General features: G+C 38.4%; 1 protein-coding gene across 1 annotated transcript in view; it reads left to right on the top strand.

The window, feature by feature from the left end:
• The window catches only part of CCHR2.PART0H5orf63 (chromosome chr2.part0 C5orf63 homolog), a 188,989-nt gene that overhangs the window by 42,518 nt on the left and 128,435 nt on the right, over positions 1–18,036 (top strand). The window contains exon 3 of the mRNA XM_044060793.1: positions 11,810–11,866. Coding sequence (XP_043916728.1) covers positions 11,810–11,866 — 57 coding nt within the window. The remainder of the gene's footprint in view (positions 1–11,809; positions 11,867–18,036) is intronic.

The raw sequence follows: 18,036 nt of genomic DNA, 5'->3' as shown, positions 1-18,036 counted from the left end.
ATCCCATTTTTTAAACAGCAGCCTCTGTTCTAGATTCAACTAAAAACTCTACCAGAGCAGGTCTTTTACTTAGGATTCCTATCCCTTTCTATTGCCTATACTCTGATATCAGTCCATGATAGGGAAGGTAGTCTTTGGCCTGCAGTCCAAATGTCTTCTTGGCCTCTTCCAATTATATTATTAGTCCCTTTCTAATTATTTGCTCCCAATACCTTGGTTCCTTTGCCAGTTTTCTCCAGTAAATCTCAGCCCCTTCTTGCCTATCCTTTGTACCCCTAATTGCAGTCATCCCTATCAGCAGAATCTCCTTTCTCCATTCTCGCATTAGTTTTGTTCTTAGAATACTTTTTGCTTCTTTATGAATGTAATATTCTCTATGACTGCTGCTATTCTCCTTAAGGATCTACATCCAAAATCCCATTTTCACCTTATTTCTTGAATAAACCCCTGCTTCATCCCTTTCCACTTTGAATTATAGCTTTCTGCTTGTGTTATGTGTATGAGCCTTAATTGTGTAGTTCTAAAACATCCCTTCAGTATTTTTTTTCTTTTTGTGGCTGTAAAAGGGAAGACCCAAGGAAATGGTAAGTGGTTCCTCCACTGTTAAGCTGCAAAAGTTTCTCATTTCCTGGGGAAGCCTGGCAGCAGTAGTAGCCCTTAAATCAAGAAAGAAAGAAAAAAGTAACTCTTTTCTTTGTAAAAAGCACCTTTAATACTAACCTTGAGCCCCCCAAAATAAAATAGCACATCTTTTACCTGAGAAGTAGTAGTTTTAATTTAATTAGTCACTATGCACTTACATCCCACCACGGAGGCCTGCTACACAGTCTGGACTGGGCCAGCCTCAAACTTTAAAACAAAACCAGCTCTCCTTTGTACTTCATTCTTGCTACTCAGTCATGCAGTCAGTAAATCCTCAGCCACAATGCCACTCCACTTCCTAGACAGGTTTCTGTCAAATCTTCCCGTTTCATAAAACAGTCCCCACAATGCTGTGTTTAAAAGTGTCAATGGGAAATTCTGGAATAATCTGTCAAATTTCATCAGAAGAGTTAATAAGAAACTCCACCTTCAGTTCTTGTCCCACTTAACCTCACCTTTACAGAGATGTTTAAATGGAAAAAAAAACTATATTACTTAATTATGCTGTATCATAAATTAATGGGTCTGTGGATTGACTTTCAGATTTTGCCTTTGTATAGAAATGAGTATGTTTACACTGTCCCTAATAAATAGTATGTATGTTTTAATGCTGTTCCTTAAAAATCTTATGTAAATGTTCTAAGCAGCTGTATGCCTGACTTTATGTAAGTGTATTAATTTTTTGTCACTAAATATTATCTATCTGTGTAGTAACATTTCTGGGTTAATATTCTGTGTTTAGGTTCATAGGTTTATAGGTAGGTACTAGGCTATCAGCCCTAGGGCCTGTATAAGCATAGCCCAAAAAGTTCCCTGGCTTTCACCACCCAAGAATTTATTTTCCTTTGTCCCTGTCGAGCAGAGCCACAGAAGTGATCTCCGGTGTGAATTTCCTATTTCCCATCCAGTTGTCAAGATTTTTCTTAAAGAGGGCCAATGAGGAGCTTTGTCTGACATCTTAAAACCAATACAAAGATACTACAAATATTCATCTTTAATGTAGCAGTACTTGTCAGTTTAGGCCCAGGAATGATTTGGCAATGAGAAAGCCATATGATGGAATAGTTCACTCACGGATTCTCACGTCTTCACAATAAATCTAAAGAAAGTGCCCTCCCCATTTCAAGTACTAAACCACCAGCAATGTACTAAAATGAAATGTATGTGAACTACTCAAGCTCCAGGACACTAATGTGAAAGACTGTTTACCCACTACAATGCCTCCCCACTGATGTGAAGACGACTATCTGCTCAATAAAGACTTGTACCAAGGCAGGTTTTCATGTTGAAAGCCCCTTGAAAAATCAAGATTAAATATCCAATGTTAAGCAACCCAATAAAATACAACTTTCAACCCTTGGGGGATTCTGCAGTCTGCTGACAGACTTGAGACCCTTACACACACCACTTGTTAACTTGTATAAAATCTTGCGTGAGGCATTACAACAGGTGCAGCCATTAGGCCTAGGGTATTCAATGAGGCATGCCTTATTCGCTGAAAGCAAGCACAGCTTAGTGGTTTCTTAACTCCCTACATCCTTGACATGGACACAAATAAGATCCATAGAACTTGCTGTGGGACTCACAAGAAACTGAACTCTTTCTCACACCACGTAAGACTTAAGAGACAATGAATTAAAATATGGAACACTGGTTTCTAACCAGCTCCACGTTATTAGCACTCAAATCTAATACATTCAAAAATTTGAACCCAGCTACAAGAAACCAGGACTGACATGACAAGCACCACCGCTCTCCATACAAACTTTACCAAGTGGCCAGTCCTCTTACCTCTGCAACGCACCTTCCAAAGATCCAGGTAAGCAAGTGAGAACAAATGGATAACTTTTACAAATGAAGCATCTTAAGAGTACTCCCAATTTCAGCCTGCAAGGCTGTATGATGCATTCTGCTTCACGTACAGCACCCCTCTCCACTGTATACAAGCAGGGAATAGTCTTGTGAAATGCCATCTGTTGCTGTAGAAAACACTTTTACAAGCACCAAGTGATATTGGGTGGAATGCCAAGAACCACTGCACTTAAAGTGCTCAACGTTTAAAATGCTATTGTGCTCTTCAGAAATGCTCGAGTCCCATCCCTTTATAAATATGGCATGCAAAGTGATCAATTCTATGTCAAATTAACCCCAGAGCTACAAAACAGAGATTCCAAAAAGTGTAAATATACCATACAGCAAATGCAAATTAAGACTCCAAGCTTTGTAATCTGCAAAATACATACAATAATCCTAAACTGTGAACCAAGGAAGCAGCACCCCTAGATGAAACTGCTGGTAGGCTAGACTGTAATGGTATCCAAATGAAGTACTGATCTTGAATTTAATTTGCCAAACTCAGATGTTCCCAATGTGTCACATGGGCCTGAAGAATCCTTCTGAAAGTGTTACATTGGGGAAATTATAAGAATGCTTACAAATATTTTCTTTATTAGATAAAGATCAGTGATCCCACTTACAGCTTTCAAAACTACATATGGGATGTTCACACCCTCATTTTATTCAACCAAAAAAACTTTTTACAAGATACCAAGTTTTCAACATTGTTGATCAGTTCAGTTTAATTTCTGCTAATAATTTTACAAGTCTTATGTCGGACGCTCAGAAAAGAACATTTTCCAGTGATGATCGCATAGTTACACAACTTTCTAAAACAGGCATGCTGAATACCCTTACGTTTCATCCCCGCAGAACACAACAGATGTAAGCAAGCAGAACTCCTCTTCCTTTCATATCATGTAAATGCTCCCCAGTTAGCATCTTTAGTATTCACTCAAGACCACTGTGGCCAGAAAGTGAAAAGTTTGTGTGTTTTAATTATCTCCCCATGGGTAGTCCCCACTGAATTTCCAACTCCATTAACTCCAATCCCTGGAACAGGGAAACTGAGCAAGATTCACAATCAAAATGATCTTGAAGTAGGGTAGCTACAAAGAAAAGTCAGAAGTTACAGCAAAACAAATGCCTCCCCAAGTGAAAATCATTTAACATTACTCTCTGGTAGGTAAGTTATGGCATTACACACCTTTAAAAGATTAGTAATCTCAAGCAAATTTTTTGCATCTACTTAGAATGACACCCTGTTTCAGAACCTCTCTGTAGCTGCACCATTGAGAAGAAAGATAATTGTAAACTATATAACAATAGCTGCAAACACTAACAATTTAAAACATCAGTGGAATGCCGGTTAGTGTGGAAAAGAAGGTACTTTCCAGCCAAGAATCAATCTACAACATAGTTATTACGGTTTTCCATGACATCTTAATGAAAGCCATACTCAAAAGCCATACTTCGCTAAACACTTCTCTTTAGGACACTAAAAACTTGAATCCAGCTTAGTTCAGTGGTGTAGTCGAGACCAGTGGCAGCCAACAGTGTCAGGATTCTATTAGAGGTACCCTACTCTGGGGCAGCTAGGAAAAGGGGGAGGAGTGAAAGGTATAGTCTGATTGCCTCTCCAATGAGAGGAGGCGGCACACTGTGTAAACACTCAGAGGCTCACTGAACTGGGCTTATTGACTACTGGAGACAACCTCCTTGGAAAACATATACCCTTTGCAGTACACTCACTGCAAACACTACACAGGGTGTGTGGCACTATGGACTGGAGAAAAACAAATTAAGCCACCCCAGTGACTGCACGAATGACCCCTACTGGGGTGCACACAAGCAAATAAATTAGTCCCCACCTGGTCAATCAAGCGAAACAACAAAATTACAGTTCAACTCCTAACAGTCTGACATACTAACATTACAGCTCATCCATCAGGTCAAAAGTGCATATCCCACTTAGTAAAGTCACAGGTAATTTCCAAGCCACAAAGCACACAAGTGATCTAGCACCAGTGGGAAAATCTCAGAAGGCAGACATGACTAAAGCTGCTCTGGGGATTACTGCTCATTGCCTGTGAGGTCTCAAGATGTTTGATGACAACTGCATTGGATAGAATATGGAAACTGCAGGAAAGGGGTTGAGACAATACAACTGCTACTAACCTGTTTAGCCACAAGGGAGAGGGGGAAAAATTATTCTGATGCACTAAAATAGGCCATTACAAAAAGCACACCATCAAGCATCAAGACTTCCCTAACCAGCCAGATCAAGTATATCCAGTCATGCCAATCCACAAAATGTGCCATCCTGTTTAAAACAAGTTGATTTAACTTTAGTGAGATCAGCAGCAGCAATTCTCTGAAGCTAAGATTTAGAATAACACAAACACAGAAAAAGTGGATGCCAGTGACCACCTTACTTGCACACTTAGTTAAGGGAAACCAAGTTCCAGGCTATTCAAGCTGAAATAATAATGCACACATTTGAATTACATAAAGAGTGCCACAAATTTGAAGAATAGGCTGCCACCCATAACTAACAGTGTGACTGCTTACACCCATCACCAGAGACGTGACAGTTAGCCTCCCACATTTAACAATGCACACTTGTATGAGCAAGTTTTTTGCTAAGCTTCTCCCCCCAACTTCTAAATTGTCACCCCATCACTAATTGCAAGTTACTGTGGAAGAAAATGGACTTAGTCTCACGATTCCACCTTACATAAAAATCACAGCACCTCTTCTTGTACTACTGCTACGAAACACCCAAAGTGTGCACTACATTAAGATGCTGCTTTTGAAAGAGCGCAAATAGTGCATTGAACCAATAACAGGAAACCACTATTTATACACACAAAATAACATTTATTTACAAACTTAACTGCCCCCCTCCCAGCTGGAATAAAATACCCTTGTATCACTCAACTCGTACTTGTTCCAAACCTCACTTCTACCAGCATCCTATGTTTACTTGCTCCCCATTCATTATACCAGCATCCTATGTTTACTTGCTTCCCATTCATTATACCAGCATCCTGTGTTTACTTGCTCCCCATTCATTATACCAGCATCCTATGTTTACTTGCTCCTCATTCATTATACCAGCATCCTATGTTTACTTGCACCCCATTCATTATACCAGCATCCTATGTTTACTTGCACCCCATTCATTATACCAGCATCCTATGTTTACTTGCTCCCCATTCATTATACCAGCATCCTATGTTTACTTGCTCCACATTCATTATACCAGCATCCTATGTTTACTTGCTCCCCATTCATTATACCAGCATCCTATGTTTACTTGCTCCCCATTCATTATACCAGCATCCTATGTTTACTTGCTCCCCATTCATTATACCAGCATCCTATGTTTACTTGCTCCCCATTCATTATACCAGCATCCTATGTTTACTTGTACCCCATTCATTATACCAGCATCCTATGTTTACTTGCACCCCATTCATTATACCAGCATCCTATGTTTACTTGCACCCCATTCATTATACCAGCATCCTATGTTTACTTGCACACCATTCATTATGACAGCAGCCTATGTTTACTTGCACCCCATTCATTATACCAGCATCCTATGTTTACTTGCACCCCATTCATTATACCAGCATCCTATGTTTACTTGCACCCCATTCATTATACCAGCATCCTATGTTTACTTGCACCCCATTCATTATACCAGCATCCTATGTTTACTTGCACCCCATTCATTATACCAGCATCCTATGTTTACTTGCACCCCATTCATTATACCAGCATCCTATGTTTACTTGCTCCCCATTCATTATACCAGCATCCTATGTTTACTTGCTCCCCATTCATTATACCAGCATCCTATGTTTACTTGCTCCCCATTCATTATACCAGCATCCTATGTTTACTTGCTCCCCATTCATTATACCAGCATCCTATGTTTACTTGCACCTCATTCATTATACCAGTATCCTATGTTTACTTGCTCCCCATTCATTATACCAGCACCCTATGTTTACTTGCTCCCCATTCATTATACCAGCATCCTATGTTTACTTGCACCCCATTCATTATACCAGCATCCTATGTTTACTTGCACCCCATTCATTATACCAGCATCCTATGTTTACTTGCTCCCCATTCATTATACCAGCATCCTATGTTTACTTGCTCCCCATTCATTATACCAGCGTCCTATGTTTACTTGCTCCTCATTCATTATACCAGCGTCCTATGTTTACTTGCTCCCCATTCATTATACCAGCATCCTATGTTTACTTGCTCCCCATTCATTATACCAGCATCCTATGTTTACTTGCACCCCATTCATTATACCAGCATCCTATGTTTACTTGCACCCCATTCATTATACCAGCATCCTATGTTTACTTGCTCCCCATTCATTATACCAGCATCCTATGTTTACTTGCTCCCCATTCCTTATACCAGCATCCTATGTTTACTTGCACCCCATTCATTATACCAGCATCCTATGTTTACTTGCACCCCATTCATTATACCAGCATCCTATGTTTACTTGCACCCCATTCATTATACCAGCATCCTATGTTTACTTGCTCCCCATTCATTATACCAGCATCCTATGTTTACTTGCTCCCCATTCATTATACCAGCGTCCTATGTTTACTTGCTCCTCATTCATTATACCAGCGTCCTATGTTTACTTGCTCCCCATTCATTATACCAGCGTCCTATGTTTACTTGCTCCCCATTCATTATACCAGCGTCCTATGTTTGCTTGCACCCCATTCATTATACCAGCATCCTATGTTTACTTGCACCCCATTCATTATACCAGCATCCTATGTTTACTTGCACCCCATTCATTATACCAGCATCCTATGTTTACTTGCTCCCCATTCATTATACCAGCATCCTATGTTTACTTGCTCCCCATTCATTATACCAGCATCCTATGTTTACTTGTTCCCCATTCATTATACCAGCATCCTATGTTTACTTGCACCCCATTCATTATACCAGCATCCTATGTTTACTTGTTCCCCATTCATTATACCAGCATCCTATGTTTACTTGCTCCCCATTCATTATACCAGCATCCTATGTTTACTTGCTCCCCATTCATTATACCAGCATCCTATGTTTACTTGCTCCCCATTTATTATACCAGCATCCTATGTTTACTTGCTCCCCATTCATTATACCAGCATCCTATGTTTACTTGCTCCCCATTCATTATACCAGCATCCTATGTTTACTTGCTCCCCATTCATTATACCAGCATCCTATGTTTACTTGCTCCCCATTCATTATACCAGCATCCTATGTTTACTTGCTCCTCATTCATTATACCAGCATCCTATGTTTACTTGTACCCCATTCATTATACCAGCATCCTATGTTTACTTGCACCCCATTCATTATACCAGCATCCTATGTTTACTTGCACCCCATTCATTATACCAGCATCCTATGTTTACTTGCACACCATTCATTATAACAGCATCCTATGTTTACTTGCACCCCATTCATTATACCAGCATCCTATGTTTACTTGCACCCCATTCATTATTCCAGCATCCTATGTTTACTTGCACCCCATTCATTATACCAGCATCCTATGTTTACTTGCACCCCATTCATTATACCAGCATCCTATGTTTACTTGCACCCCATTCATTATACCAGCATCCTATGTTTACTTGCACCCCATTCATTATACCAGCATCCTATGTTTACTTGCACCCCATTCATTATACCAGCATCCTATGTTTACTTGCTCCCCATTCATTATACCAGCATCCTATGTTTACTTGCTCCCCATTCATTATACCAGCATCCTATGTTTACTTGCTCCCCATTCATTATACCAGCATCCTATGTTTACTTGCACCCCATTCATTATACCAGTATCCTATGTTTACTTGCTCCCCATTCATTATACCAGCACCCTATGTTTACTTGCTCCCCATTCATTATACCAGCGTCCTATGTTTACTTGCTCCTCATTCATTATACCAGCTTCCTATGTTTACTTGCACCCCATTCATTATCCCAGCATCCTATGTTTACTTGCTCCCCATTCATTATACCAGCATCCTATGTTTACTTGCTCCCCATTCATTATACTAGCATCCTATGTTTACTTGCTCCCCATTCATTATACCAGCATCCTATGTTTACTTGTTCCCCATTCATAATACCAGCATCCTATGTTTACTTGCTCCCCATTCATTATACCAGCATCCTATGTTTACTTGCACCCCATTCATTATACCAGCATCCTATGTTTACTTGCACCCCATTCATTATACCAGCATCCTATGTTTACTTGCTCTCATTCATTATACCAGCATCCTATGTTTACTTGCATCCCATTCATTATACCAGTCTTTTTCTCATTCCATCACCCCCTTATTTCAACCCTTCTGGCAACTTCACATTTCAACCCATTTGAAAAATATGGCTAACAAAACCCAGTCATTAAAAAATCAAGTAGTTAGTAAATCGTACACATTTATAAACACACTCTTAATTGCAAATTGTATGGCAGCAACCTTTTTCTGCTAAAAAAAAAAAAAAAATAATGAGTCCCTGTGACGTAAAAGGAGAGTTTAAAATGTATGGCATTTCTGACTGCTGATGTACAGTTTCACAGGTAATGCTTTATATTAACACCTGAACTGTGGTCTAGGACTGAGAATGACTTGTCCACCTGAAGTTGCAGTTTACTCCTAGGCAGTTGCCTTTATTCTCATTAATGCTGACATTCTACACCTCATTTTGTCAAAGTCATTTTGCACATTCTGTCAAGACATGTTTTAGTTTTATTATTTAGAGTAGAAGATTGTTTTTGTCCTGCTTCTCTCCTGCTGAAGCTGTAACTCTTGGTCTATGACTTTTTTCTTCACTAGTCATGTTTTTTCCTATGTGGGAAAGAAAAAGCTTTCTGTAATTGGTAGCATGTTGGTAGAGCTTAGAAAATAACAGAAATATGCATTTTGAGTCACTTCTTCATTTTACCTCCACCCCATTTATAATCTGTCCGGCTTCAGCACCAGTCTTCTCTCTAGGCAGATGATGTTTAGAAACTGGTAGGTTGCACAGAAGATTAATGCTGTTATGAGTTGCTTCCTGTTCTCAGGGGTTTGATTCCCTCAGCTTCCACTTGCCTACTGTTTAACTGAGCTAATCTGTTGTGCTGACAGTGCCCCAGGTCACCCCTGAAAAAGGATGCTTGAGTCCAATAAGCTTAGCCACTCAAGCTGAACTGACAGTAAAAGTTTTTTTTTTTCATTTGTTAACTATTTAAGATCTATTAGGCAATTTTTCAGGTGCGTGGTCTGATTAAGTAACTTTGCCCAGACTTGTGCAGTATGCTAATGGAAACAAGAGGAAACAAACTTATACCTATTAGATTAATGATGTTAAAGAACTAAAACCCTCACTGGTGGAGTGTCAGCCCTATCATCCCAGTTGACAGTTTCCAGAAGTAGCATTAACTGTCACTTGAGAATTTTTTCATTGTTTTCTGAGGACAGACTCAAGACCCATTTGTTTTTATTTACCTCCCCCTTGTAGCCAAAGGCACCACACATACCAACCACCAGTCCTTGGCACTTCTGATGTGTCAAAGGACAAAAAAGTAACCTAATTGGAGATGCACTTTCAACACCATGAGAAGTAAGGTAGCAGACACCCTGTGCACTTCTACACTTATTCCACTATTAACATCAGACATCATCAGGCAATTGTGTTTCCAAAAGTCAAACATTCCTCTTATGCTATGCTGATGATGACATAAGAAAGCAGAAAGATGCATGTCCACAGCTAGAGGGGTTTGGCTTTATTGGCCTGAAATTGTCCATAAATAGACTTAAAAATAAAAGTAAAAGAAAAAGTCATGGCCATTCAGAATTGCCATTTAGCTGAAACACCTGATATCCTTAAAGGGTCATTTGCATATATCCCACATTGCCTCTGATACAAGAAGTTTAAGGTATCACACAGTGGAAAGTCTAGCTTTGCTAGATTTTTCTTTTTGTGGTTTTTAACCAATTGGTTTTCTTATGTTACGTTTTTACTCATTGTTTTTTTGTTTTCACTTAGTGGTAGACATAAATCCTAATACTTAGAGTGATTTAACTGGGTCCTCAAAATTTACATGGAATACTTTTAATTGAACACTGACCACTTCTTGGAAGTCTGCAAACCAGCAGCAAAACTACTGAACACTATTTTTTTCCACTGTTGCTGCTTCCCTTTTCTTAAGGTGCAGCAAATTCAGAGAATTTTATAATGAGAAAAGTAACCCTCCAAAGAGTGTGAGAGTTTTTCTCCTGCGGTAAACAGAAGACTTTTTTGTGAACGCCTACTTAATAGCAGCATCGTAACCTCGTTGTCTTCAAAAGCAGGATCAAGGACCAGCAGTAGATCCTCACTGAAAGAGGGGTTGGGGACAGAGCAGAAAGGGGGGGTTGAATCAGCTCACTTCTCTCAGGAAAGGAGGGAAGAGCACATTTCTGGGAATACATGCTCAATTTAAGCTTCCCAATGAACCATAAGAGCCAACAAAAACATCCGTCTTAACAGGGCAAGGCATCATACAGTGTTACATTACTTGTGGACATAAATGATGGTCCTACATAATGGTTATTGCAAGCATAATCCCAGCAGCATCACTGGACAAGTGGGAAAGTGTTAGGATTAAAGTAAAAAGAAAACAATTAGTAGTTATTTTATTTTAATATTTGTTATCTGGGTAACCCCACTAGACATAGGGTTCCCTTTTCAGGGGCAAACCAAGAGCACTGTCTGGTTAAGTGACTTATTCAAAGTGAGTAAATGGAAGTGGAAGGAATCAAACTCTGTACATTTTGCTTGCGAAACAACTCATTAACCACTCAAAGCCTTAATCTTTTGTGATAACTGCCAGACAGACTCCCTTTGCAGATAATGGTAGACTACTTACCCATAGTGAAATGTATGGGTCATACTTCTCTCATTCCTGGGGAGAGGAAATGGTTCAGTACAGCAGCTAGTGTGGTAGGTTCAATGCTTAGGGGAACCAACGACAAAAATAATATAGCAAAAAAGAATGAGAAAAAGGTTTAGTATTATTAAAAAAATGGTTTAAAATGAGGTACTTTAAATTCAGTGCAGATGCACAAGTTAATGCCTATACAGGAATTTACTACAGCATACCAATTAGTTCTTGTTTTCAGAATTTAAATGTCAGTCATTTCATAATAGCCCCATATAGACAGAACATTTTTATCAGCGGCACTGATATAATGGTGTATTATCATGACTACAGTTCTGAATTATCCTTTTTCCCTTTTTGCAGCATCCTTGTCCACTTTGTGAGGAAGCAAAAGAAGCTCTTCAGCCATATAAACACAAGGTATGATAGATGTCTTTGTTATGTTTGATTTCAGTTGTCAAAATGTTTTAAGCAGATAAACACAAGGGATGTGTATAATTCACTGAACTGTTTAAGACTGAATGCCATGGTCACCTTTATGATTTTCTGGGGATGTGTGCTGTATACAACATACATTGTAGTCTTTTTTTTTTTTTTTTTTTTTTTTTAATAAAGGGACAACTTTCAGAAAGATGTGCTATCAAGTCTGTTAAACTAATTCATATGCAGCTGCTTGGTCCCAAATCTTCTTTCCTGTTGACCCTCCAGTGTTTCTCCAATGAACGGCTGTCACACTACTCTTCTCTTTTGTAACTTGTCCTCCATTATATCCGACCCCTAACCTGATCTACATGCAACAAGTATGATAACAGCATTTGAATCATCTGTCCTAACACACACACACACACACACACACACACACACACACACACACACACACACACACACACACACACACACACACACACCATCCATATGCTTTATCTCCTAAGGTACAGTATAACATATTACTTTGTACTGAGCCCAGCTGCTGTATAGTTGCCAACTCCACCAACCTGCAGAAATTTTGGAGCCCTTCTTCTTCTTCCTCCTCCTCTTCCTCCTTCCATTTTATCACAGTTTGGACTTTCTCTATCATCTGTAAGTGAACAGTATCTGCACTAAGGGCTGGAAGCAGAACTGGCCCAAGCCTGGGCTATTAACAGATAGCTTTGAGTACAAACTACTGCATTATGTCCTTCATCCAACTGAACACTTTCAAGTAGTTACTCTTGATGTTACTTTCAGCATCTACAGAATACTTGCCAAACTTCTAAATGACGCAAAGTTATAGGCCATGCTAAAGTCCACATAAATTATAAATAACATACTTACATTGTACAGCTACATTTTGACCCGCTCATGTTATTGAACAAATCAGACTGAAACAATGTGTTCCTCTGTCAGTTTCTGATGCTTAGGGTCTTGACACCTGTTGTCTGCCACAAACGCTTACAATCCGTTTAGCACAACTCTCTCTGATGCTGCTCATTGGTAACACTAGGGTGACTCAGTGATAATTACGACTGTTTTTCTACTCTTTTTCCCCAATGTGCAGTGGAGTTAAATTTGCAAGCATTCAATTGTTCAGAGCCCATCTTGTCTAAAAGACTTGGTTGAAAAACATAATCAGAGGGAACACAATGCTTTCACTGTCTCTCACAGATTACATGTATGTATGTATTGAACACACACACACACACACACGCATGCAGACACACACACACACACACACACACACACACACACACACACACACACACACACACACACACACACACACACACTCTCATTTAATTAAACAACTGAAGGAAGTTTTCTGTACAAGACACAACTGTCTCTATGAATCGAAGGAGAGTGTCTCTTCATATTGATAGTAATTCTGTTTCCTGTCATGTATGCTTCTGTCATACGTTTTGTTTCTTCTACATTCCAGAAGACCCAGATGTTCCATGCACTGCTGCATGAATGGCCTCCTAGCATGTCACTCTGTGAAACAGTAGAGGCTAGTGTTGAGTTAGGCTGTCCTCCAGATGTTCACCTTATGCTGTAGCATGCTGAATCCTCCTTATCCAGTCCACAGCACACACAAGTCAAGTGTGAGCCCGAGTGAACTTGTGAGCTGAAGGCATTATAGTTTTGTTTCATGAGACCCGTGGTACAGAATTAAAGGAAGCTGTTTGACATTTGCTGCACTGCTTTCATGTCATTTGCATTCCAAGCTTTGCTTTTAGCATTAACTACGTGACACATATGGAAGGTGTTTGTGCTCTGCTAACTCAAACACAACTTTTGGCTTTTATTTCTAGGTAGCATGATATAAGATTGAAAGTTGCCACCTTTATCAGCAGCTGTCATTATATAAGTTAGTTTCTTTATTTTGTAAGTTTATTATAAAATATTTAACAAAACTCTTTTAGGGACAGGACTGGCTACTGATTTTTTTAGTTCTACATTCAAGATGTTTTTCTTTTGTCTATTTACTCATGGGTATTTCTTTAAATCCACAGTATTTTGTATATATTTGTTCTTCTTGCTTGTTTAAACCCCAGGCTGAGCCTGACAAAAAGTCCTCTGGAAAAGTGTTCTACCCCTGTTAACAAATAAAATAAAATAGAACCACTGAGTTTTAAATATAACAATTTGTCTTACAGACATATCCACCAATTATTATCATTTAAATTTTATTACAGGGAGCCAGATGGTTAAATACTATTTATGCAAATAAAAAGCCCTAAAAACACTTTCAGCAATCATTAAGGTTATACTTTTCCCTACTGTTGTGTGACCATGCAGTTGGTATATATAACTAATATTGGGCGGCATGATGCAGGGCATTTCTATGGGGCTAGGCTTGTAAAGGTTCTAAAGGCTCCAGGGCCATTAGCCTAGTACACACCTATGAACCTATAAGTTGGGAATAGAAGTCTTCTCCACTCAGGGGGCTCTGGGGCAGACTTTCCCATGCTCAAAAAAAAAAGACTTTATTTTCACAGAAAGTTATTTTCAAAGCTTGTATTTACATTAACAGGATTTGCTTTAATATTATAAGGCAAATCAACATGAATTCTATTTACAATACATCATTTTGCAGGAAAGATATGAAAATGTGTTTCTCAAGGACTTTAAAAGTGGCATAACTCTATGATGTGGTATGCAGTGTCTTGTGGTGAAACTTCAGCACAAACCACTATAACACTCTAAATGTACTGAAGTATCAAGCCCATTATTTGCAAGTATTAGGTTAGGTTAATAACTGCACTTTATAAATTTATATGTTAAGTTTATGACCTGTCCTTCAAGAAGCTTGATTATTGTAGTTTCATCTGTTATTTTGTACTTCACCTATACATATCACAATTATTTATTATTTATTTATTTTATTTGACATTTGTTTAGCAGCATGATCTGACTGGGCACAGGCCCATTTTCAGCTGAGGCCTGGGGGAAAAGCACCAAAAGATAGCAATAACAAAAGTTACATAATTTATAAATATATTCAGTAGTAGCATAAACAGAAGAATACAAATTGTACATAATAAATATACTAAGATATACATAAAAAGTATAATATGGAGCATAACTAGCACATAAAAAATAGGAAATAGTTTCATTTGTGATACATCTTCTAAACATGAATTATGGTAGATGTGGCTATGTCAACTGTATATAGTATACAAAGCACAGTATAGGGTGTAGGTGATGAGTTTGGAAGCAATGGGATAATTAGAGTAATTGTGAAAAGACTGAAACAGAGTATCTAGAGAGAACGTAAGGTGATACATATGGTTAGTTTATAGGTGAGATACGTTCTTAGGTTCATAGGCTGGTACTAGGCTGTTGACCCTAGGGCCTATGCAAGCCTAGCCATAATAATTCCCTGGATATTTCTTCCCACAATATTTACTTCGTTAGACATATATCAAGTAGACAGTAAACATCTACAGAGGAAGATAGATAAGGTATGTATGAGAAAACCAATACATCTGGATGACAACCAAGAGTTGCACAACAGGGAGAGGTAGTCAGCCAGGAGTTTGACAAGAGCAGAGCCAATAATTAGACAGATGGGATGTTAGAAGTAGTTTGAACTGCGAGGAACTGGCAGTGGTTAGGATGTGCTGGAGGATTAAATTCCAAATCATGGAGAGTCAGTTAGAGTAGAAAGCATCTCCATAGTGATTGTTAACTTTTATAACTTGTAATAGGAGTTTGTTAAAAGATCTCAGGTGTCCTCTGTTAGATAGTGGCTGTAGTAGATTATGTAGTGCAAGACCATTGTCAGGCTGGTATATTATGTCATGGGCCATTGTAAATTGGGTGAAAGTTAAATACTTAGGTAATTCAAGCCAATTTAGTTGACGTAAAGCAGTGCAGTGATGTGATCTATATGTTGAGTTGGTAGTAAATCTGGCAGTCTTATTGTATCAAGCATCTAATTTTATTAGACCTGTTTTTCTCAGATAGGTAAAGATTGGAGAGGCATAAAGAAGAGTAGAGAGTAGATGAGTCCTAGCAATAGATTGTCATGTGGACTCAGTGAGGTCAAGTTTAATTCTGTAAAGTGAATCTAGTTTAATATAGACTTTTTATGATTGGGACAAGTAGTTATTAAATCTCATGTTTTTATCAATTGTAACCCCAAGTAGCTTAGTGTGTGGTACTGGTTCAATCTTGGAATTGATAGAAGAATATATCTGAAAAGGAAAATGCAGATCTGAGTTTTTTTTACTTGAAAAACATCATAAGTTTAGTTTTGCTGGGATTGAGAATTAACTGAGACACAGAGAGCTAAGATTCTATTGCTGTTGAAGGAAAGTTGGATTGTTTCCAGGAGTTTAGAGATTGAAGGGGCAGAACAGATGACAGTGGAATCATTTGCATACTGTAAGACTGTAGCTAAGTAGGTGACAACAAGAGCTTGTTGATGAAAATGCTAACTAGGAGTGGACAAAAGATAGTCTTGTGGATCACCAAGTGAAAACGGTAGCAGAGAGGATAAATCACATTGCCATTTTACACCTTGTTGTCTGCCAGATAGATAATTACGGAGCCATGTGAGGGCTGTATGGCTTAAGGGATGAGAGATCATTAAGTAGTTTTTGGTGAGAGACAGCATCAAATGCTTTGGACATGTCTAGGAATGTGGAGGAGACTAGATAACCATTAATTATGTAATGGTTGATGGTGTTTGTGAAGATCAGGAGAGTTGTAGTGATACTGTGGTGAGGTCGGAAGCCATGTTGGGAATTAGTTAGAAGGTTATTTGATAGTAAATAGTTCAGGAACTGGATGCATTTTTCTAAGATTTTTGATTGATGGCAGTTAACTAATGATTTGTAATAAAGGGCTTTCTTTTAAATTTTCAAATTTAAAATTAACTTTAGACACCACCTTGTGAATAAATGAGAAAGTAGTTCTGATCTGTAACATGGATTTAAACAGTGATGTAGTAAGACTTTTTATTGCAGAAAACTAATTTTGCAGTATTTTAAGAATTGTATATCATTTTTTGGATCACCATCATCAAAGGGATTTTCTGTTGAACATTTATATCAAATATTTACATTTTCTGAAGTGGCAAATTTTGTTGTGTTTTTTTTTTTAGAATTCATAGAATAATTTCCTTAAGATAGCATTGTTTAAAAAACTTTATTTAGAAGAATTTCAGATTCTTCACAAAAAATGTGATTTAAGTACAACAGAATTACATGTCTAGGTCCAACATACTTTTTTCTGGAATTTAAAACCGATTGCTGTTATTTAGAAGATATAAGAATGCACTTGTCATGTACATGTCATTTCTCAGGTGACGTCTGTACATTTGAATTGTTTCTGCCTTTCACACTCCCTTGCTCTGCATCACTCAAAGCAGTTCTTGTCTGTATGAGGGAAGAGCTTTTTTGCAGTTCACTGTCCTTCGGTTGTTGACATTTCTCTGCAGTAATGGTTGAAAGTAATCATCAGCGCACCTGCTATTTTTCCTTCTCCATGCTTACTTGTTTTAGTTGCATTCTAAACTGTTACCTTCCCCTCAGGATTCAGTTATCCCTGATCTTACCCATTTTTTTCTGTTCCAGGCTGTATATGCACAGCACCTCAGTCCACCAAAATAGGCCATAAGACATAATGTTACTGATTATTTTACTTTCTCATCTTTGACTCCATGAAGCCATTCTAATGAACAACTTCATATATACAGTTTAAAACCAGAGTTCTCCCCAGTAACCTGCATAGTGTCATAGTGACTTCAAGTTTCCTGGTTACTAGGCCTATACTATGTACATATTAATTATTTCTTGCCAATTGAGAATATGCACTGCCTTTCATCATTGAATGATCAACTCCCACGGGTCATTTCCTAGTCTTCCCAGTAATAGCCCTTCCCTCAATGTAATTCCACACTACATGGCCTTGTTGTAATTATTTACAGGTGTTTGTTCACATGTTTCATGATGGGGACTGTTTTGTCTACAGTCAGTTAAGGAACTTCTCAGCTACATTATCAAGGATGAGAATGCAAAAGGTGTTTCAGAGCTGCAGAGTATTTGGACAGAGCAAGTGAAAAGCCATTTTGCTTCAGGCGGACCAGGCCTGTAGCTGTCATGCCA

The sequence above is a fragment of the Protopterus annectens genome, chromosome 2.part0 (genome assembly GCF_019279795.1).
Source record: "Protopterus annectens isolate FY-2018-M chromosome 2.part0, PAN1.0, whole genome shotgun sequence".
NCBI classification, from domain to species: domain Eukaryota; kingdom Metazoa; phylum Chordata; order Ceratodontiformes; family Protopteridae; genus Protopterus; species Protopterus annectens.
This window is presented reverse-complemented; position numbering and strand designations above follow the sequence as displayed.